At 39.6% G+C, this 24640-nt stretch overlaps 1 protein-coding gene across 4 annotated transcripts in view; it reads right to left on the bottom strand.

The window, feature by feature from the left end:
* The window catches only part of DST (dystonin), a 288925-nt gene that overhangs the window by 175050 nt on the left and 89235 nt on the right, over nucleotides 1-24640 (bottom strand). For all 4 annotated transcript variants that reach the window (XM_053974362.1, XM_053974363.1, XM_053974357.1 and 1 more), the window contains 3 exons: nucleotides 9106-9195; nucleotides 6229-6306; nucleotides 3735-3827 (listed from right to left, as the gene is read on the bottom strand). In XM_053974362.1, the coding sequence (XP_053830337.1) occupies nucleotides 3735-3827; nucleotides 6229-6306; nucleotides 9106-9195 (261 nt within the window). The remainder of the gene's footprint in view (nucleotides 1-3734; nucleotides 3828-6228; nucleotides 6307-9105; nucleotides 9196-24640) is intronic.

Here is a 24640-nt window from a genome sequence, read left to right as displayed (position 1 = left end):
GTTTACACACTGGCTAGGTTTTGAAGAGATCACTTTATGCAGTGGGGGCAGGATTCAGTTCCCTCAACATGGGCTTCTGGAGCTCTTTGAGATATCCTGCAATATCCCAACTGGCCTCCAGCTGCAGGCCTAAAAGATCATGAGTCTCTCACAGCTCTGGTGTCTCATCAGAGAACTCCACACACATGTCCTGCATACTCTAGGACACCTCAGATATCACTCAAATGCCACCTGTCTTTAGGAGACTGAATCAAAATTCCTATACTAGTTGTTTAATCAATAGCAATGATTCACACTCTGAAGCAGAGAGATAAGAAAGTCAATTGGCCATCTAGAATATTTGAGACACTTTAAAATACCTGACATATCCATATGGAGATTTACACCACAAGACCTAAGGAAACCTACTTCCCAAAGCAAATGCTACTGGATATGAAGTGTCATCTCAGAACACACACAGCAACTGTGCTGGACAAGTGAATAGCTCCATAGGTGTTCTAGGCATCTCCTTCAGGTGATCTGAATTACCCATCAGCCTTACCCTCTGTATTGCCTAGTCCTCCAGGCCTCAAATCCATTGCTAAACATGTTTTCCACCATTGAAGAAGCAGTTTATCCTGCCTGATCTGTCTCTTCCCAGAGGAGGCTGGGTTTCTCATAACACCCCTGTCACGCTTCTCAAACTCACATGGCTGTCTCATAAATCTCCAACACAAATGTTTACGTTTAGCTGAGTGAAGTGAACCTCCAGTAGCTTGTTAGTTGACTCATTGTCTAGGCTGTACTAACTGTACAAACTAAACCTCTATCCTTCTGATTATCAGATTAAAGGGACAATTTAGACAATTGCATAAGAATATAGCTCCCCATAAGCACATGGATTTAAGTCTCTTAACTTCAAACTGAATCTAATCACAACTTTTCCCAATACATGCATAAACACAGTTATTATCACAAAGCTTTATCCCTTGGTGAAGACTCCACTTGCCTGTTCAGATTTTTCCCTCATTTTAAATCTAAGTGAAGAAAAAAACCAACTTGATGTCTAAGTATGTACATTCCTGTGAACTTCACATTCTAAACCTGAAGTGGCCATATGCAGGTGACAAAGACACCGAATTGCCATATTCTTCAAAGGAATTGGCATAGCAGGAAATGTCATGCAAGCACAGACTAATGCAGGGCATATGTCTTACACCACTTTACAAATCCCTTCTGCATTCAGTGTAGGTATACTGCAGCCATTAGTAACAAAAAGAATATATTTTTTTTAATATCCTGTTCTTCAGATACTTCATATTTATTAAAGAGGCTTAATATTTGTCAAGCACTAGTAGTCATCCTCAAAATTACTTTTTCATCAATTTTTCAATTTTGAAAAAGAAGGTCATCAAGGTGGCAGACCCCATACTAGTGGGCATCAAACATAACCCAAACAGCCATTAGGGAGAGGCAATTATCCTGCTGTACTCAGTGTTGGTGCAGCCTCACTCTGAGAACTGTGTGCAGTTTTGGTCTCCACAGTTTAAGAAGGGTATGAAGGTTCTTGAGTATGTCCAGAGAAGGGCAATAAAGGTGGTGGCAGGGATGGAAAGCATGTTCTAAGTGGAGCACCTGAGGACTTTGATTTTGTCTAGTTTGGAGAAAAGAAGGCTGAAAAATGACCTCAGTGCTCTGTGGGAAACTAGAGAGAGGCATTGAGCTCCTAAAAGGGAACCCATCTTTAGAAATGGAAGAAAAGACAACGCTGGGAACTATAGTCCTATCAGCCACTCCTCTGTACATGGGAAGATCATGGAACAGATCCCAGGGAAGATGTTAGGATGTCCCATTCCTGGGAGTGCTCAAGGCCAGGTTGGATGGAGTTCTGAGCAATCTGGTCTAGTTGAAGGTGTCCCTGCCCCCAGCAGAGGGGGTGGAATGAGGTAATTCTCAAGCTACCCTTCCAACTCAAACCGTTCTGATTCTCTTCTCCCTGGTATCCAGTCACTGGACATATGGAAATACTTCAAAACTGTGCTGGGGAGGTTTAGATTGGACATCAGGAAGCATTTCTCTTCCTTGAAAGTGGTCAGACATTGGAACAGGCTTCCTAGACAGATGGTTGATGACCCAAGCCTGTTTAAGATGCATTTTGAGAATGCCCTAAGCAACATGCTTGAACTTCCAGTCAGCCCTGAATTGGTCAGGCAGTCCCACTAGATGAGCATTGTTGCTCCCCTCCAACTGAAATAGTCTACTCCGACAGATCTACAAGATCTGAATGGTACTTGCAGACATTTAGTTGGTAGTTATTTGGGTTAGGACATAGTGAAGTGTGTTTTGGCTACAATTTAAATGCTTCAACATATTTCATATGGAGCTGACTACCTTACAGAGGAAAATCCTTGCCACACCAGTTCACCTAAAGAAGGTAATTTATATAAATTGGTTTATAGTATAAAGAAGGTAATTTATATAAATAGGTTTTCCTTTTCATCCATTTTTTACAACTGGCAGCACTAACGTTCATGACTTTTTACAAGCACCTAAAATTGTGCCAGATGTCCTGTGCTTCATCTAATGAGAAAAACTAACAATTTCATCCTGCAAAAGCCTAATAATCAGGTTCAGAAACATAAAATACACATCAAGTAAAGGTTTAACTTCCACTAACAGCTTCTATTAGTAAGTTGTTAATAATCTTTATTTCTTAAAATAGAGCAACCTTCAATCACAGCCTAATTCTGTAGGTCATGCTTAAATATATTTAAACCCATCCTTTTCCTCTCTGTATTACCATGTGGGGGCAAAGACTGACATGACAAAGGGAGCTGAAGGAGCTCCAGGTCCTTGCTAGTGGTTTCTCCTTTGTTCTATGTGCTGGTCTGGGCTAAGGTGTGCACCCTGTTTATATCCGGGTACCATTGGCCCTATTCATGTCTTTGCTCCTCATTATGATTTGCAGAAGGGCACATTAGATCCTAGCAGCCTTTCTGGCTTTTTAAAGAAATTTTTTCTCAGTCATAAATCCAGTGTGGAATACTTCTAAGTGAGCCATACTTTTTCTGTGTGATCTTGCAAATTTCTGATCATTTAAAATGCCTGCACAGCAGGGAGTTCATCGCTAACAAAGCCACAGTCACTAAATGGGAATTATCTGTCATCTGAATTACATCATCTACAGCCAGGGCCATTATGCAAGCCTCCTTTTGAGGAGCAATTTAACACCACACACTGTAAGGCTGCATTATACTGTACACAATCCCACCAGTGTACAACAACCAGAGTGCCACCTAGTGTGACCCATGCCACCGTCACTGGGGCTAGAAACAAATGCTGACACAGGAGGAACTACTAGAAGAGGCTGAGAGTACAGCTTGCTAAAATACTCATAGCAGCAGATCCTGAACCAAAAAAAAAAAAAAAAAATTAAAATTTTTTCAATATATTTTAATACTTACAGAAAGAAGTCTGTAGAATAAAACAAGAAGGACATGTCCAAACACTGGAAGGAATACATTAATTACTGTCTTTAATGATGGTTTTTTTTTTTTCTCTCACTCCACAGACAGGAAATTAGCAAATAAAATCTTGAGATTCAGCTTACATCATGAAATAAGACACATCATCCAAACCTTTAGAAACACACTAGAGAAGAGATAAAATCTATGGAGTCCTGTCTACGTCGACATTCCTCACAACTATGGCAAGAAACTGACCAAAACCATATAGTCAAGCAAAACTAGGCTTACCTGAAAGTGCAAAATTATGGTCCATATCAACCCCAAAGTCAGTTTGGGATTCCCATCTGTTATATCATCATTTCTGATGTTAACCAGTTTCACCTGCCATCATAGAAAGAAAATACAGGCAAAATTAAAATAAATATGCCACAAATACATACTGCATTGCACAGGCATGACTGTAAAGGATGCACTACTCACTTCCTGAGCCTACTCTGCTGGGTTTTTTAATTCTCAAAAGCAGAAAGGAATTACATTCTGCCCATAAGTGGCCTGCCAGGAATTGCCCTCTCCCACTCACACTGGGATGAGGAAATTCCTCAGCTGTCACTAGGCTGGCAGATCTGCTCCCCATGCCAAATACCCTTTGCCTCAGCTCTTGTCAAAAGGGAAAGGCATGACAGAGCTGGGCAGGATAACATGAATATAATGATCTGTAGCTGCTGTATCAGTCCCAGGGCAGTGCTAACACTGAAGTTATCGCTGCCGTTCTTCCACCCCACGCTTTCCTGTACTTAAAAACAAGGATTCAACAGCAGGAGAACTGGCCAGCTAAACCACAGGACTGGCTTGATAAAACTAGGAATTTAGTATCACATTTAAGTAAACAATGCCTTTAAAAAGACAATAATTATTATAGTTTCTGATGCTGTACTCATTCATAGTGCTATAAATAAATGGTTAATAGGATTAAAACAAGAGCTGCTGTTATTACATTCCCATAAACTCACACCCAGAGTTCAATAATTCCATTTTTTTGCCTAATTTTATTAATGTATTTAATTTCTCTCTATATATTATACATCCATATAACCTAGCAGTTGAAAATGACTCAGCTAAAAAGACATTGTATGCTTACATTAGTAAAGTTTCATGCACATGCTTTTCAACATATACCCTGTTATCAGCTGAACAAGCAAAGGCATGTCCTTCTTTTGATCTGCAGACATAATCTTTACTATTTGGAGAGAAAAAAAGCACCAAACCACACTTTCTGCAAGACAGTGTATTCCACAGTTTGTTGTTTGTTTCTTTCTCAAGTTAGGCTTAAAAATTATCAATATATAGGCTCTCTCTGCCTTGCAATCACAATAAAGCATTGTACTTGGTGCTTACACAGCTAACCTGAGCCAGTTAACTCCTAAATGCAGTTTAGAAACACCTACTAGAGGGCTGAAACTTTAATCAACTGCAAGCCCCGCTGACAATTTGCCAGGACCAAAGCCCTACAAACATTTTGTATACTAAAATACAGCCATCTTCATGAAGCTGTGAGGCTAAAGAGAGCACAAAAATCCTCAGATCACAATCGACAGCAGCACGTGCAAGTTCATAAACATGAGGATGACACAGCTCTACACCTCCTGCATTTTAATACACATGGTGTTCCACGCATAAATATGGCATGGTGCAGCACAAGTCCTGAGATCCTGCTGCATAAAAATGCCATTTATGACTGTCAATTAGCCATTCATTTACTTTGTAGTGTACTTGTTCAGTGGCTTACTTGAGTTGACAGGAAAAGTTTGCTTTGAACTCAGCAAAGGAGGATTTTGTTCTCAGTGCACACATTCCATTCAGTCGCCCAAAAGGCAGGTTTGAAATTTCAAAATGCAAAATGACATCTGGTTTCATAACAAAACTAAGTATCTGCTTTATGGTTTGCTACCTCATATTCTCTCAAACTTTTGAAGTAGCAAAAACAATGTAATTTTTTTTTAAATCAACCAATCAGAAAGTAGATTTTCAGTGTCAATTCACTGGGATGTGATGGATAGGGAAGAACAGTTTTTCCTTCCATGTTCTGGATAAAGGGAGAAATCCCTTTATTCTCCCTTTGGAAAAGGGAGAAATCAAGTTTCTGTAAGCATTTAAAAGATATTGAAAAGTGGAAAGAAATTCACAGTAGCAGAAATGCAACAGTGTGGATTTCAAGTGTCAGGCTAAAAGGAAATACAAGTGAAATTAAGCCTGAATTTTCCACAGTGCCCAGGTGGCTCTGACACCTCTCTAATTGGTCTAAAAAGACTGGTTTTGCTTTTATCAGGATGAAAATTTGAGAAATTTTTGGGAATTTGATTGATTGGAACACAAAATTTGTGTTTCCCAAAACAAGGAACTCCCATACAACATTCTAATATATTTGAATTGGCATTTTGCACTAAAAAATAGATTGTGAACGAATCTGCATACCAACTAGTGTCTGGGCAGCATGAAAGACAGTTAAATGTACTATAAGCAATTCCTAAGGATGTCACCCATAATTTTCTCCTCTTTTATAGCATATAGCACATGGAATGTGCTGTTATTGCTCAGGAAAGGGTGGTGTAAAACTACTTTCCCACATCTCTCTTAACCATCTCAGGCATGACATAAATCTGAACCTACACGAGAAGCTGTTAGACAATATGCACAAGAGACAAAGCAGGACAAATTTGTTATTTATTAGCTATAGGTGACAAAATTTTCATTCATTCTTTTTTTATTATTGTTTTCATCATACCTGGCGCTTTTTCAAATAGTCAAGTGCAATTTGGACGTTCTGCAGTCTGTGAAACCGCATCCGACCTTTTTCTCGGGGCTACAAGTGGAAAACAGTAGTTGTGAGATTTTCTCATCAGACAAAAGAACAAACAGTCCGATTTAAATATACCATGTAGAACATTCGAAGCACTACAGCTTTAATGAAGTCAATACCTTTGGTGGAAAAGTGTGCTTTAGCTATTTATTTTAACTGTAGTTATTTTTTAGTACAGTGGATAGCAAGAGAGATCAGTGGTCCCCAACTGCAACTTTGATCCATGCAGGCTGATTGCTGTTCCCTGTAAAGTACTATTAAGGCCAAAAGGGCTATTCCTACGGAAACTAAACATTATTATAAAATATTTACAGTGTATTAAGCAAAACAAAACATAAGTAATGTTTTGTAATGACCTTTGCATTGTTATGGTAAACGCTGTGATGGAAAAGCTTACCTCTTTATGGAACTTCATGGCTTAATGGTATGACTGCATAATGATTATGATATCTATACATATTTATTTAAAGCATTTAATAAAGATAGTATCATCCTCCAAACAGAATAATATAACATGAACAGTCCTAGAGTGTAAGTTTAAACTCTTGACTTAGGTAGAAATCTTCAAAGCATGAAAAAACTAACAAGTCACTCCCCTCAAAGCAAAGTCAGAACTATCAAAAGAAATTGTAAAATAAAAATGAGTGGTGTGTTAATGGAAACATGGCAAAACTGCATGCAGTTAGTGTAAAATCACCAAGAAGAAGAATCACACAGAAAACGCATACTTAGCTGTCACAGATCAGCATGGGAAAGCAGTTAAATTTATACCATCAACATCATATCCAAGTCCTTCTAATCTTCCTTATTTCAGATTTTTCACAAACTTTCACAGCAATAAACTGAAGTGGACTATAATTGCTAGGGATCAGGCATGAATATGAGCATTTCCTTAGACAACCACTGTGAAACACACAGATAAGCCCAAGCCTTCCTCAACTGCCTTTTTTTCCCCCTATGGAGTATCAGATGCTTGCCAAAAAGAAACATAAGAAAATGAAGTTGAATAAGAAGCATAAACTGAAACAAAAGAATTTTAATTTCCATTACAGAATCTTCTATTTAGCCCCTTGTTTTTCACACCAATAACTCAGGATCAAGCATTACAGCCCTTGCTATCAAGTAGCTTCCACAGATGGTATCAATGACTGCAGACCTGGAACTTTGTTTTCCACAACAAGGAAGGTATAGTAAATCCCAAAATACATAGTTAGCATCTCAGAGGGGAAATATTTCTTTTATAAAACAATGCAGCATTTTTATTTATGCTGCACTTCAGAAAAAAAGCACACAAATTCCACTGAAATCACAAATGCAGCACAGCACACAGGTGCCAGGAAGGCACTCGGGCCCTATGACAGCAAGTTGCTTTAGCAAAAGCCAAAATGCAAGGTCTAAAAAGGAATGAAACAGCTCACTCGGACTAACAAGCACCCAACATTTTACACTTTATATGTAGATATTTCCCTTCTGGATGGGCAAAATAAAGAGAATCGATAATTCAGCATTTGTTGCAAGAAAGATAAGCCCTGCAAACTATCTGTATATTTTTAGTAGCCGCAACACAAAGTTGTTGCTTAACTTCTAATCTACCTGCTTTGGTAAAAATCACTTCTACATATAGTAAATTCTAACAAACAGATCTGCACACTGAATTACCTTATTTCGAGATATTATCCAATATTATGGCACACACACCATGCACATAGTAAACTGGTGCTTCTAATTAAGACAAATCAATTTTTTGCCATTGATTTCACTAAGAAGAACCTTCAGGTCTTTGTCTAAATTACTTGTATATGGACAATAGTGATTGCAAGTTAAAAAAAAAGGCTTAGTTTAATAGAATTGTGGTATTTCTCTATTTTTTAAATTATTTTATAGCTTCTTGATAGTGTTGTCCAGTATACATTTGCACCACAGTTTTATACAGTTTAATGAAAGAAAACAAACAGAAATCTTGAACATTTGCATTTTAGCTCTTCACAAAAAGACTGAAAAAAATTTGTCTTTACCATACCTCCACTGTAAACACACGTATCCTGGTTTATCAACAAAAGTTCTTTTGTCCTTTCTACAGCCCACTACTGCAGCACACCAAACTAAGAATTGACATTAGCAGACACCACACTTCAAACACTACATTAGTACAGTTATGGGGGTCGGCACCTACCCCCTTATCCTCATCCTCCACATCCTCATGCTGTTCATTTGCGCATGCTTCTGTTGAACTCACCAACCGTAAGGTCTTCAAAAAATCTCGCTCTCTTGGCTAATGAATACAACAGACAGGAGACAGGACAGCAAAAACACAAGACAGACCACAAATGAAAAGAAGAGCATGAAAAGAAGAACATAATGAAGAGAACAAATACCAAGCAAGGGAAGTAATGCTCACAAAGAAAGGAAATGACACCTGAGGAGTGTGTTAGACAATTTCAGGGACATTTGATCCTTGTTATTTGTAAGTTACTCCCTTAAATGCAAAAAGATATTAAGCATCCAATATTTGTTAAAACAAAAATCAGAAAGGAAAGGAAAGAGCAGAAGAAAGAGTGCATTACCCTATTAAGAAAGGAAGTCTCACTAACCACAAGAAACGAAAAGAACAGATTGCACTCCCCGACAGAATTCACACCAGCATATTTACCAAGAGAAATACAACTTGTGTCTTTGGTATCTGGTCACAGATTACAGAAAATATCAAAGAAATCTACAGCAGTCAACACACAAGGAGTTAACAAACAGAGAAAATGCATCATTAACAATCTGAAACCATTGTATTATGATCTAAAAGCTTACCAAGGTGTCTCCAGAAAGGACTTCTAGAAGTGAGATTAAGTTATGTCCATCTCTTAGGTCTTCATATAGGTCATTCACATGCTTTCGAACCTGCACAGATAAATGCAAAAAATAAATACAAGATCCCTGTTTACACCTGAGAATTCACACTCATATTAATACATATCTTTTAAAATACAGATAATCCTCAGCTATACCTCAGCATAGCTTTTTTAAATTTCTTCACTTTCCTGACAAATTTATAAAAGCAAATTAATTGTAATAGACAAAATTCACATCTGTCTCTGCATTTGCAGTTTCATCAGACTTTATATCACTTTAATGAAAAGAAAACCAGTATTAATTTACAGGTAGCTAGATTCAATGGATTGTAAAAAAATACACAACAGATATATATTATCAGCATACCATCCAGCAATTAACAGCATGTATCGTCACCTCAGGTTTCCCAGTACTTAGTGATCTTTCCCAAAAACTCACACATCCATTTTATACACTGTACCAAAGAACTATGACATTGGGTTGATCTAGTGAGGGGTTGCCATAACAAGAGAGACAACTGGAAGATCCACCTTTACTGACAGGCACAACAAATCTGGGAGATATCTGTCCACAGGCCAACTTCTTGATTCTTACCCTTAGCTTAATTACAACTTTATCTAAAATGTCTTCAGCAATTCCAGCCAGCTGCTCTTTGAATATTACACAAATTACATTTTGTATTATAATAATTTTTCAGAATCAGAGATTTTTGACTTGCAAGGGCAGAGGTAAGGGCTTTCCAGCTACAGTTTATTGTCAGCTCCCTGGTATTCCTGTTGAATCACCAGATCAGCAACTTCCTAAGCTTAGGATAAAATACAACATCAGAAATTTCCTTCTTCCTAACCTCTGCTAAAGATGAGTTGCACTTCCAATATGAGGTCTATGGGACACACTCTGACTGCCAACATATGTGTGTGATGAGGGCAGCAAGAATTAACCCAGATCTTCAACTTAATACAACTACTCGGTTTGCTACACTTTTGGGAGAATTTTGAGATTCATCCTGTTGCATAAAAAGCTGTCTCCATACCTAAGATTAGTTTCATAAATTAGCTTTTTAGTTCAAGTTTTCTTACTCCAATTTTAAACATGAAATTACCCTGCAATCTGTTTTCACAAACACCATCATCTTAATTGAGAGTAGCATCAGAACATATTTATGCTTGTGCTGAAGACTAGCCAGAACAAGTCATCTAGAAGACTGTTCCATGAGGAATTACAACATATATTTTCCAAAATGCTTACACAGACCTACATACACAGCCAAGTTACTATCCAATACTTTAATACATAAACTTTACACCCTCACACACATACAGAAAATAGGATCATGTTAATTTTAGTTACGGGGTTTTTTTAATCCTACAATTAATGTAAAAAAAAAAAAAAACCTAAGAAAATTTTTCTCTGATAATACTAAAGTACTGCTAAGCTGAACAAAGGTAAAGAACAGGTGTTCTCCTACTACATCTCTGGTGAAAGCAAAGAAAAGGGAAGCCATATAAATAATTGATATCCCTGATACAAGATTTGACTATGATAAATGCTTGAAAGATGAGAAGCATAAGAATCTTTAATTTTTAACCCACATGTTATTTTTCTATTCAAAGGACTATATCAAACTGAATGCTAAACTCTTTCTGTTAAAAGTAGGCAAATTTTCTTGCTGACCAAACCCTGTGAGAGGGCTGCCTGCCCCACCACCCAGGACAGGTCACTTTCCACTTTCTTTCGAAAGCAGAATCCCCAGCCAGAACAGATCCACAGCGCAGGCTGGTGGCCAGAGGCACAGGAGCACATAAGGTTAAGGACAGAGGAATGTGGTGTACATCTCAAAGACACTGCACAGCACAGTTAAAGCAGGTATCTGAATTGTGGGGTGAGAAAATATCACTATTTCTGTTCTGTCTTCTTTTTTCATCCATTAGATGCAAGATAATTTTGTTATCATGCTACTCTGTCTCTCACAGCATGCATTTGTTAACCCTCTGTTTGTTTCTTATGCTCTGAGGTTTCCCAAGTGTTACAAAGACAACTATCTTCCCGAGTTTATCTTTCTAGAAATCACAGACTCTTTCTTCAGAGATGAATTCACACTGGATATGAAAAAACTGGCACAGAGCTGTCAAAACAGGAAAACCAGCAGTACACCTTATGCATCTGTCTTAGTTCTGCCACTGGCTGGCAATTACTGTGAGGATTAATTGTTTAGTACATGCTGTGCCAGTCATCCTGGTACAGGGCAACATAACAAGTAATTTCTTCCAATACTCTGAGCAGCAGATGTGCATCTAAAATGCTGTATTTGGGCAACTGATGTAAGTATGTTCACTCAAAGCATCAGATCACTTCTTCCAAAAGGAGCATCTTGTGCTCCTCAAGAGATCCTACGCTGACACTTTAGAAAAAGCTTGAAAAATCACCTCCCTCTATCAGTTGGGCAACTCTTGTCTCCCAACACATATAACTAAATCTTTTAACTTACAACAAACAAATATAAGTACTTCATTGCTCTTTACTGCCACATTCAGCCTCCTTCAAAAGACATAGTTCCACAAATACTGGATGCAGATGGGAGTCCCTGGACAGATGTGTGGGATCTACTGAGCCCATAGAATTTCACAACAGTTGTTGTGGCTTTTCAATTGTCAGCCCGACATTTTACAAGGTCCACACGCAAAGTAGGTTACATGTTGCCTCAGGCAACTTTTTGCAATATCCTTAAGTGAGTGTGGCAGATTTGATAATTTGGGCACGAGAAGAGATTATTTAAGGAAGACATGGGAAACACAGAGTGGCTGAGGTACATCTGACAAAACTTAAACAAGAAAAGCAAAATGGCTTCACCAGTGAAAAGGAGACAGAGTGAATGTAAAGCACTGTTTCAGAAGTGATTCATCTTCTGATCTTCATCTTCTGGCATGTATTCTATGATGTTTGTGGTAAGGAAAGCTCCATTCTCCTTGACATAAGCGTCAGATATTTTCGTATCATCCTTTTCCAGCAAGCTTATGCTTTGCAGTCTAGTGCCTTGGGGAATCGCTGCGCTATCACCAGTAAAAAACAGCTTTTAATACTGTAGCAGACAAAGCTTGAATCCTGACCCCAGACCACAGCACGTTAGACACTTCAGAGATGATGACCAAGAAGATGGCTGTCACCTCCAAAAACTTCCACTTGGACCCCCTCAGTGTTCTGCTTCTTCTATAAAATTCCCTGGCCCTCCTTCTCTGTGAGCTGGCATCATGGCACCTGTCACCAGTCTGCCTGACTGAGCATGATTCAGCTGCCTGGTCACATTATCTAAGGGGCTGGTTTATGTTCAGGGGCTACACCACTTGGTCTCCCTTCTTCTCCAGAAGGACTAATGCTTCCCTAGGTCCTGCTGGCCAGTCCCCCACAGATGTCTGTACTGAACACCCTTATACATCTCAAGCAGTTGTAGATGCCAATGCTTAGCAAACCAAACTTGCACATCATGATCTCTGGTTTTGCCATCAGTCACCACAGAAAACAAAGCATCTTCCATAGAAAACCTATTTCTTGCAATTTTATTGATATTATTTGTCTTGATTCTAGAACAAAATCTATAGTTTCACACACTAATGGCTGCCTACAGTTATATGGTAGAAGGGAAAGGACTGTCACTTTCCACTACTGCAAGCAAAACCAGCTCAGTCTTGACAAGGATGGACAGGAGATGCACAGGTCACTCTCCAACACTGTCATACCCACCTCGTAGTAGAGCCTGTTGGAATAGGACACGGTGTAAGAGTCTTAAATTAACAGAGAGTAGATTTAAACCAGATATAAGGAAGAAATTTTTTACAGTGAGGGTGGTGAAATATTGCAATAGATTTCCCAGAGAGGTGGATGTCCCGTCCCTGGAAACATTCAAGATCAGGTTGGATGGGGCTCCAAGCAACCCGATCTAGTTGAAGATGACCCTGCTCATTGCAGGGGGGATTGGACTAGATGGTCTGAAGTTTTGTCAGGGGAGGTTTAGGCTGGGTATTAGGAAAAGTATTCTTCACTCAAAGGTGCCTCCACTCTAGATTCTGGTAGTAGGATTCTGGTGGTAGGATGCTGGCTCCCCAGGGAAGTGGTCACAGGACCAAGCCTGACAGTTCCAGAAGTGTTTGGACAATACTCTCAGGCACATGGCACAATTCTTGGGGATGGTGCTCTGCAGAACTGGGAGCTAGACTAAATGATCCTTGTAGGGCCTTTCCAGTTCAGTTTGTTTTGTGATTTTAAAGGTCCCTTCCAACCCAAACTGTTCTAGGAGTCTAAGATGATTCTACTAAAACAAGAATCACACCCTTTTTTCTTGATTAGAAGTAAATATGGCAGGAAAATAGGGTTGTGCCCATTTCCGTGTATACAGTGGGTGCACATCGAGCAAACACATAGATCCCTCAGACTTTCACGTTAGGATATAGTGTCTTCCAGACCAGCACCTAAAATGTATGGAGCACATTCTCAACTGAAATGGTGTGTGAAGAAGCAGAAACAAACAAAAATGTGCTGCAGAATCTAGAATGGAGGCAAAAGAGACAGGAGAGAATATAATCAGATCAAGCAGGAATAATTCAAAGCAACGCCCATGTACTGGAGGCCACCAGGAAATCCCTGAGGCAGGTGAGGTAATCACTGTGGCCCTGGCAAGCTGCATGATTGGAAACAAGGCAGAGTTTTGTGGTCATTTATTTACAAAACTTCTTTTTTACAGGGTCAGGAAAGCAGATTACTATAATCAAATATCTGCCTTAAAAACTTCAGAACTCTCCCTTTCTATATTATAATTAAGCTGAAGTGATCATTGTGAGAACATACCAAATTAGACCTTTTCTTATGGTTTCCAGAACAGGCAAAATTAGAATCAAATCTGAACCATATTTATTTTGAATAACTGAAGTTCAGTTGTCAAGTCTTCATAAAATCAGTGTCATTACCCAGGAGCTATCAAGAATTATAATATTACAGATCCAGCTGAGGCTATTCAGACCACATTGCCTGGGAAAGTCTTTTTCAAGTACTGCTCTCCTTGCTTCTGGAAGAAAAGTTAATTAAATGCCCAGCCCAGACATAAAGCCTTACTGATTTTTCAAAGGAAAATGGGAAAAGGCTCAAAAGTTAGAATTGTAAGGGAAAGTTAGAAGTTAGAACTGTTTAGGGAAAAAAAAGGGTCAGACCTTAATTACCACTGAGATCACAGCTAAGTCCAAATGACAGCTGGCACAAGGCCACTGTGAGTTTCACAATAAACTCCTAATTCATTCTTTAAGAATCTGAGTCAATGCCCGTGGGAGAAGGATCTCTTAGAACGCCAACTCACTTCAGTAACAGTAAAACAATTTTCACCAAGATAATAGATAAATAGTTAAGAGCTCCTATGACTACAGTGTTCCACAGTAAATGCCACCAGCATTCAAAGAGCTGAAAAACTTCTGTGGCCACTCCATGAGTACTTTACAGCCTTCTCACACTCCCCCACGTATGATGAGTATGGCTCAAGACAATGTGGGCCCACTCCCCCCCAGGTCATCTCCCCCAGCAGGGCAGCGAGGCGCTGAGCTGTGCTCCATGGCCAGCTTGGTGCCACGCCAAGAGGCCAGGGAGCCAAAGCCCCGTGCACAGTGACACGCACGGCGACAGCCTCCCCGAGCCGCCCTGGCCTTTCATCTCCTGCTCTAAACCCAAAACGTATTGCTGGGAAAAATCCCGAGCTCCAAACACGCACCCTGGTCACAATGCTTGTTTTGTACCGAATCCCATACTAAACTTCACGCATCCTGTTAAAAGTAAATAAGCACTCAGGTTTAATTAAGGGAGTTTGATCTCCATGAGGAGCACGGAAGCTGTGCCGGAGCCGTGGGGCGGGCAGGGCGCAGGCAGCAGGACCGCCGGGCTGCGGGCGTGTTGGACACGCTGGACACGCCGCCCAGCACACCCGCCTGGCTCCCCAGCACCACCCAGCACACCCGCCTGGCTCCCCAGCACCACCCAGCACACCCACCTGGCTCCCCAGCACCACCCAGCACACCCACCTGGCTCCCCAGCACCACCCAGCACCACCCAGCACACCCGCCTGGCTCCCCAGCACCGCCCGCAGCCAAGGCTGGCGGCAAGCTGGCACACACACTTGGGCCACATCTCTTCTGGCCTCCTGCTCGCTTGCAAGCAGAGTCTGGCAAATCCAATTTTAGGTTTAGTGGTGCCGAAACTCTTTTTCACTCTTTTCTTTCAACAGTCTAATAATCCACTCTGCAGCAAACAATTCTTGTGGTTTACGGAAAGTAAACGGTTCTTTCTATCATACTTAGGAGGAATTTTTCTGTTTGAATATATTTCTGGATATTAATTCTCACAAGTAGCAGACATAGCTAATGTTACTCAACTTAATAAAATCATAAAGGAATTTTATGAAGAAACATTTAAACAAGTCTCCTTTACAGAGTGAGTTCAACACCTCCGATCTTTGTTTATAGCAGATGTTTTCTAAGTGAAGAGTCATCCTTGATTGCATCCTTGAATTCATCCTTCACTGTCTCCTCTGACCAATGCTTTACACTCTATTATCATGACAACCATAACACCCTTCCTGTGTTCCATCCCTCTAACAGCCTGTCCTTGTATCTAAAAGTTCAAATCAGTCACTTTTTTTTTCCCACACTAACCTTCACATTTCTCTCAGACAACTCAATCACCCATTGCTTTCGCTCTATTCCCTGCCCTCAATTATTCCACATGTCTCCGGATAACTGTATTAATCATAAAATATTTGTATGGCTTTAAGGTATAAGTATACTCTGGCTCATTGAAAAAAAAAAATAATAAGGCCATTGCTAAATCTCACTAAATATCCTTATATTTTCCTTAACTTCCCACATTTTTGTTTTATGAAATGTGGTCCACTATTTTCCTAATCCCCAAATCAGCAAGTATGAAATCAGAGGTATAATCTTACATATATACCAAACAGTAAGACATAAACACACACATCAAGGAGTCCTTTTGTGGATTTCAGTAGATGTGTGATATTTGAAACAGCATCATTGTACAGAAGAATTTTAAGTGTCCTAAATGTCACGAGTCCTTTCCGCTTCCTACAGGAAAAGAAAATTGGTTCCATTAACACCATCACAGAATGAGCCAGATTGGAAGGGACCACAGTGGGTCATTTGGTCCAGCCTTCATACTGGGGTCACCCAAGAGCACATTCATGACTCTTGAATATCTCAAGTAAGGGAGACTCCACAATCTGTTCCAGTGCTTGGTCACTCACACAGTAAAAAGTTCTTCCCCATATTCAGGTGGAAGTTCCTGTGCTTCAGTTTCTACCCATTGCCTCTTGTCCTCCTTGGCACCACTGAGAAGAGCCTGGTCCATCCCCCTGACACTCATCCTTTGGATACTCATACACACTGATGAGTTCCCTCTCAGTCATCTCTTCTTGAGGCTCAACCAGTCCAGCTTCCTCAGCCTTTCCTTGTAAGATAAATGCTCCAGTCCCTAAATCACCTTTTTTGCCCCCTCTTGGACCTGCTCCAGGAGCTCCATGTCTCTCTTGTACTGGAGAGCACAGAACTGGACACATCTCAAATCATTTTGACGAATGGGCTGGAAGGTTCTCTCCAACCAGCGTTGATCCAACCACTCAGGATATCTCCTCAGGTGCCACTCCAGTTACTTATTATCATTATCACAGCACTACCCCCACTGCTATTAATCCTTGGCACAGTCTGGGTTGTCTGCCTGTAAATTTGCATACTGGCATCAGCAAATCCATCTCAGTGGAGCCCCCGCAGATTCACATCAGAAATGCATATTTACTAACATAAAATTGATGTCTACTCCATCGCTGCTACAATTTAAAGTTCTAAAATAGAAAGTCACAGAGATGTCCAGCAAGTTTTAGAATCTACTACACTAAATGAACCTTCATTTTGTGGATAGCTCAAAGACAACATAAGGGGCTGATGCCACATGTGGCATGTCATGTGAGGTTGCATGCCACTCCACTCATACTCCCAGCCAACACCACTCATTGCATGAGTTGTGATTTCAAGGCACAGCATTTCCATTGCTCTTCCCTCTTTAGCACCACTGTAATTCTTTTAGATTTTTCTTCAGATCAGTACACTTTGTTTTGATGTTTTTGCGTATAAGACTAAAGATATTTATAAATTTCAAAAACAACTAAAACAAAAAAGCATGACTCACAACCAAGTAGATTTGCTCTTTTGTAACGTCTGTTCTCCCCTTTAAAAAATATTTTATTTAGAAAGGTATAAATGTGATGAACAATTAAAGAATATAAAGCAAACATCACTAAGCTTCACTTTACATGGCAACCATCTCAAAGAAGGCATTCTCACTGGAACTGTAGGATTAATGCAGATTGAAATCACTAAAGTAATAAAAATATAAGCTTTGCTAAGGAATTCTGCAGCGATCAGTTTCAAGGTTCAAAAGCTAAATAATACTTCACCAGAGAAGGGTTGTGACTTACAAGGCTGTCAGAAAATAGTCAAAGTGTAAGGTTAAAAAGTACTGAACAGATCACTCAGTCCTGCACAGTTTGGCTAAGAAGCAGTAGAGATGCTTCTCTAATTTATTATTGAAAATCCAAATGAAGGAAATGTAAAACAGTACAAATGCTCCAGCGTTTGACTACACTCACTTAGCTTTACAGAGAAGGGCATTTTTCCTCACTAATCTTTGAACTAAATCTCCTGTAAAATCTCCATGTTTTTATTGTCCCTTCCCCTAAAGTTTGACCTCAGAAATCATGTGTTCCACCAGCCTCTGCATAAACACTTTTTACATACTGAGGACACAATATCATGTCCCCCTTCAATCTTCTTAGCTTCAGACTAAACAAACTCAAATTATCATAACCTACCCTTGATCTTCCAAGAAAACTTATCTTCTTACTACTTTGTTAGAGATGGCTACAAACCTCTTGTCCATGCAGAGATCAGAAGTTACACAGCCAGGCAGAGTTTCACAGCCACGTGCCCACAAGTGTGTCTATGAGAAAGCAGAATTACAAGCTGCCTCCTTGTCTCCTAAGCACCACGCTGCCCACAGGAAAGCTGAAGAGCTCGTGTGTAGTTCCTGGAGCTCCCTGGGTATCAGCCAACACAGCCCTGTAAGGTTTGTGGCAGGGCAAGAATGACAGTTGTTGCTGACATGACAAAAGGCTGGAGCCAGAGAGATGCACAGCCAGAGAGAAACAGGTGTACCTTTACCTGCAAAGGTAAAGTCACAGAGCTTGAAACCTCACTTGAAGATGATGTACAGTGAGGGCAGCAGGCACTGGATGCTCCCTCTCAATGGAAGATCCCTGCTCATGGGTGTTGCCTCCCAGAGCCAGATGCTGCTGCTGCAGCACCTGACAGCACCCATGGCAGCAGCAACTGATGGCACTGGCTCTTCCCAGCACCAGTTCTAGCTGCAGTTGCAACTGTTATTAATGGCAATACCCCAGCAAGCTCTGTTATCCTTTAATTCAAATTTTGCGACAGTAATCTGCTAATGGGACTACAGGTAGCATGTAAAAGTACATACATACCATTTGTACCACTTCCCCTTTGCCCACCTGCTTTCAAAGATCAGATGTTCCACAGTCTCTCCCGGGAGAGAAATCACCCTGCAAGGTCCCTAACTCCTCATTCTTTTCTTCTCCTTGGGAGAAAGGTATAATGCTTATTGTAATTACATACTGCTAGAAGCCCCCCCTCTGCTCTGAGTTCTTAAATAGAATGATAAAATGTTGCAAATCAGTTATTTACTAACTGTTGGATAAATAAAGCTGTGCCACAAGAAAATGTAACTTATCCAAATATTCTTCAATCTGCTGTTTCCTTATCTGAATTTCACTGTCATCTTATTAAAATTCATTTCAGCATTTTATAGAGCAAAGAGACCAGAGTAATCCAGACATTTCTACATTGGTCAAAACTATTTATCTTTTTCTATTCCTTGGTAATGTACTTCTAAAAAAATATTTATTTTTTCTTCATATTCTGACATAACTACAGGGTCTTTCTTCTGTGATCTTCCATGTCACATTAATTCATTCTGGACCTTGTACTTCTCTGATTTTACCCCACATTGCTTTATTAACTCCTTTATATAAACCTTTAGCCCTGCTACCCTTTTTTCTATTTCTTGAACAGCTCCTTTGTATTTCACACACCTTGAAAGCAGCAGTATTTTCTATACAATGTCTCCTATCTGTTCTGCCTGGCTGTAGCCTGCCTTTGTGCCTCTTACACAAACACCTTAAATAACTGCCAGATCTCCTGCATTTCTGCCTCTCCTGTATTACGCCCCCAGGAGACCCTACCTGTTGCTTTCTACAGTTCATTATCTTGCTATTACTTCTCACTTCTCTCTGCTTTGAAAAGTGAGCCTGGGATTTACAACCACTTGCTTCCAAATTGCCTTCCTTTTTCACATTTTGAAGCAGCCCCTCCCAGCCAGTCCAGACCCTATCTAACAAAGAAGCTTTGATAGCAACTTTCTGAATCTGGCAGGCTGAAGGTCTCTCTGGCTGGCATTTCACTCACAAAAAAATGTCCACACCAGAGGCAGCCACCTCAACTGCTGCAGCAGGCAGGGTACAAAACAGCAAGTGTGGTTTGCACACCTGCTTGGGGATGAGCTGAGCTGTGCCACAGAAATGCCTTTCTTACGTATGCTACTGAGGGTTCCTTCATATGTTTTCAAATGCAGAATTCTGCACTGTTCCTCCTGTCAATTATAAGGATAAATGATTTTCCCCATTGGTACACAGTTCTGTCTTTCCAATGCTAAGTTAGTGACCAAAAATCCACCATCAATTTTCTTGGTATAGCTCAATGCCTCCAATTAACAGCAGTCATACTGCCTTTTTTCTTTGGCCAGAAGCGTGCCACAGTGTTTCAGTACAGACAGTTCTCATCACCCTTTGTGTTTCCAACTTGGCCTCAGCATTCCTGGCCTGTACTACATGCTGTCAAATGTAACTTACCAGGGAGGAATTGTTTAAAGTATGCAAATGTAATGCTAATAACATTAAACTCAGCTCAAAACTAACCCTCACCAAAGGAAATACACTCCAAACAGGCCTGAAGTAGGTAAAAAATACTAAAGTTGGCTGATAAAATATTATTCCAATTAAAATCAAGGTACTCTAAGTAAAAGAGCATTGTGAACACTATGTGATTGCCTTTAAATGTCCCTGTTCAAAGCACCATAAATGCCTTTAACAGAGAACACATTTCCTTACAGGAAAAATATGTTTATTCTGATGCCTTCTTAGATCCTCATGCAGTCACTCATCTACACTCCCTCAGGGCAAGCATCACTTTCCAGAGTATATGAAATATTGCCATAGAACAAAATACTTAGGTAATGTTTATGATCAAATGTTTGAAGTTGCTCACTGTCTGGAGTCCACATATTGGGGCAAAAACTGCTCCCACTGGAGCCAATGGCACAGTTACATTAGCCCAAAGGGAGTTAGATCAAACCCTAGTACTTCTAAACTGATATATAAATTATTATTAGATACAGATACATCAAAAGTATATAGATAAAAATAAGCCCATGCATAATTTAACAATTAATTAAAAAGTCAACACTTAATTGCAAATGCTAGAATTTTATTTCTTGCAATCTCCAAGGAATAAATAATATTAAATAAAATCTGTGCTGAGAGCTAATTGCAAACAATAAACTGAACAAAAAGAGAATGAATTAATACATTAATATATTAAGTCTATAATAGGAAGCATATTGATTCTAGTGGTTCTAATTCATCATGTATTCATTGCATGGCAGACTTAGTTCTCCTTATACTCATTCTTTCATATAAGTGCACCTATATAAACCAACACACATAAAAGCATGTGCTCAAGTGGTTCAATAGGGTTGCATGCCATAAAAATATCGATATGCTCAAGCTATCCTGTATTTCATGCATATTTAATTTACTGGTTTAAGTTATTCCCTTTTCTGTTCCAAATTAGTCATGAAGTCTGAATGCATTAAAGAGGATCAAATAAACTTAATCTGTGGCACAGTTTTTATTGACTTGAATTTGCTTATTTATTTATTTCCTTACTGGCAGAGAGATATTTGTGGTGCAATTCATCATTACCGTTTAAAACTTTGTACAATTTCCTCCTCTTTTGCAGCTTTAACCTGTGGCATTTGTCACTACTTTTCCTCACAGTTTCCTGGTTACTTTACTCCCTCATCTAAACTTTAATTAAACACCAAGAAAGTCCCCGGTTTTCTTGCTGAGCTGCTTTGCAAATGGCTACAAATCATACTAAGCAGTGTGGTTTACCTCCAAATGGAGATTTTTTGAAAAAATGTGTGCCGAATGAATAAACTACAATTGTGCATATTTTCAGAGAAAACAACAAAAACACCTTTACACCATTAACTGATGATGTTCTTCAAGAGTTATTTTTTGTAATTTTTTTTAGAAGGAATATGTCTCAAAGAAAAAGCACTTCAAGACCTTTTAGAATTAGTCCTGAAAATACAACAGCAAAAAATTTTAGAAGAAAAATTGAAATATTATTCTGTTCACCTGTAAGACAGTAGGCATAGCTAAATAATTGAATTCCAAAATAGAAGAGGAAATACTGATACTTTAGCTGCACCCAATGCCTAAAGCAAGCTGGGGACCACATTGAAGTGGAATTTTATGGAAGTTGCACCCAACACAGCTTGCAGCAGCTGTCAGGATAAACTGGGAGGAATGTATACAAAGCTCATTTAGATGCACCAGCGCAGCCAGGAATCAGTCTTAATTTATTGAACAAGGTGGAGGAGAGGGGGAAGCAGCTTTTTCTGAGTGTGTTTCAAAATCAAAAGGTGTTAAATTGAGAATTGTTTAAAAAGCTGCTACCATTAGGGTAACACCAGGTGCCTCATCCTTTAATATCAATGTAGAGCAACAAAGTACTCATTTCTAAAAGCAGAGGTGGGGAATTTTAAATTACATTTTAACAGCATGGCTGGAAGATACTGAGAAGTAGTGCTATCTAAAATGATAACCACTAGTGTCAGTAAAGTGCCAGCTTTCAGCAAGGAATGACTGCGCTCCATCAGGGATAGTCAATCCTGCTGCCATTAAGGGCATACCTGAACATTTCACAAAGCAATCGACCTAAGAGGCCATTTGCAAATAGTGTGCTGCCTGAAGGACACACAGGAATCAATAACTTCAGGTTTCTATTCTGAATTATTCATTTGGTCTGTGCACAAAAAAAAAAGCTGTTCTCTCTCTTGCTAATGCACTACCACTGCAGTCCTACATGGTTTTGATCACTGGGCTTTAAAACAATAGTTTTCAAAAGCATTTTGTCACCTTTTAAAAGCCTTCTGGTCACCTTTTAAAGTGACTTTTGGAGCAACGAATGACCGTGAAGGGATGCTGCCCATTGCTCCCATCAGCAGCTGGTTTCTCCCAATGTATGGTCAGCCAAGGGTCCCAAAATCCAACCCACACTGCGGGTGGCAGCAGGGGGCTGGGCTCCCTTGTCAGTGCCATGGCCAGGACAGCTGCCCCTCTCCAGGGAGCTGCCCAGGCACCCAGAGTGTTGCTAGAAGGCCATTTAAGAGGCTCTCTACAACTTTTTCTTCCATGAGAAGGAAGCAACATTTTCTCTTGAAGGGAAGATACCTGGGTGTTCACTATACCACTAACCAGTCTCTGCTTACCTTGCCTTTAGTTCTATTTTCTCTACATCGTAAGTTCTAATAAAGAAACAAAGTCTTTTAAAATAGCCCATTTAATCTCTCAGGACTAGCACCTGGCACTACAAAAATATTTTTAATTTATTTGAAAAAGAAAATCAACAACAAAAAGGAATTTATCTGCTTTTACTCTGTTTTCATCAACAGCTTCTTTTATTTTCTGACTTTTATCTCATCCTCCACCTGTGTTTCACACTTGCTTCACTATTTCCTTAAGTTTTGGTGTTTTGAATTCAAAGGATGTCAGGAAGAATTTCTGGGCTTTCATGGAGGCTGGATTTTTCCTTGGATGCCTTAGAGCCATGAGAACACTACACAAGAATAAAACTTGCAGCCACAAATTTACCTGTTCTTGTCACATCAAGGGTTACTTACTGCTCAAGCAAGATTTAACACCCTATTTTTACAGCAGCAGAGTGAAACACTTGCTGGAAGCAGAGGCTGCTTCCAAGAAGAGAGGAGATCTCTACCCCACCACCACACTACACTGGAATGTGAATTCTCCCTGGAAGCTCATGCCACAGCAGCAGGCAAGTCTAAAGTCCAATATCTCACCTCTCCAGACTGCGTGTCAACAAGACATAAAAGATAACATTTAAACTGGAGCCACACCATCAGACAGCAAACAGTAGCCTTAGCAAGCCTAAAGCTCCAACCAGTTCTCAGAAAATCTGTTATCAATTCAAAAGAAAAAATTCAGCATTAAAAAAATTTAGTGACAGTCCACTTGACCTTATACTGTGGAATTCAAAGACAGTCACCTGAATTTTGCAAATAACACATTGTTTACCTGTCAAAAACTAGGTATCTCAAGAACATGAGCAGGAAATATTTCTGCAATGACTATGTTTCTATTTTAGCACAGCATAACATAACATGCTTTACTGCTCAACTAAACTGACAAGGGACTAACACTGAATTTTAAATATTATGCACTTACACACTTGGAATCTAAAGCAACTAGAAATGGGCAACAGACAGCAGAATGGTAAATATTTATAGTCATCTTGTTGTTTGTAAATCCCATAAATATAGAACTTAATTAGAAGAATGACAGTAGGCTTCTATGCCATTCCCCAACAATAGATGGGAACTTGTAAAAGCATCATTGCTGCTGACCTAGAATAAAACCTTTTGGATATACTGGTATAAAAGCATGAAAATTCAGGACTTTCTCAAGGACTGTAGGAAAATAGGAGTTTAATTAGAATGAGAAAAGAAAGCACTAAATAAGAAAGGAAAAGGTGAAAAGAGGTGAGAAAAGAAAGAGAAAAAAAGGGCAAAAAATAATCAGGTGACAGAGAAAAGAAACAGGAGAGAGAAAGCAAAGAACACAAATAGGAGGGAAAAAAGATGAAATTAAAATATGATCCATCCCCATGCCCATAGTGGGGCCATGTCCACATGCATGGTCTGTTTCCCAAGAACTCTCATAATTTTCATTATCATATTTCTGCTTCTTGTTGAACCCTACACATGTCAGACAAAGCACACTGACTTCCTTTTACAGTCAGTGGAGCAAAAGCATTTCTAGGATAAAACTCATCTTCCCCTTAGGTAGATGTTTTAGTGGAGGGACATTTAAAAGGGCCTATTCCCTCAGCTATCTACTAAATGGTTCTGGATAGCCAGCTCAAATAAACCTATTGCAATACCTGAAATGAGACAATTCCCATCTTGGCTTGTCTGAAACAAGGTATTTTCAATGAATGTGCAAATATGA

Source organism: Vidua macroura, chromosome 3 (assembly GCF_024509145.1).
Source record: "Vidua macroura isolate BioBank_ID:100142 chromosome 3, ASM2450914v1, whole genome shotgun sequence".
Taxonomy (NCBI): Eukaryota; Metazoa; Chordata; class Aves; order Passeriformes; family Viduidae; genus Vidua; species Vidua macroura.
Note: the sequence above shows the minus strand (reverse complement) of the source record. Positions and strands in the feature narration are given on the sequence as shown.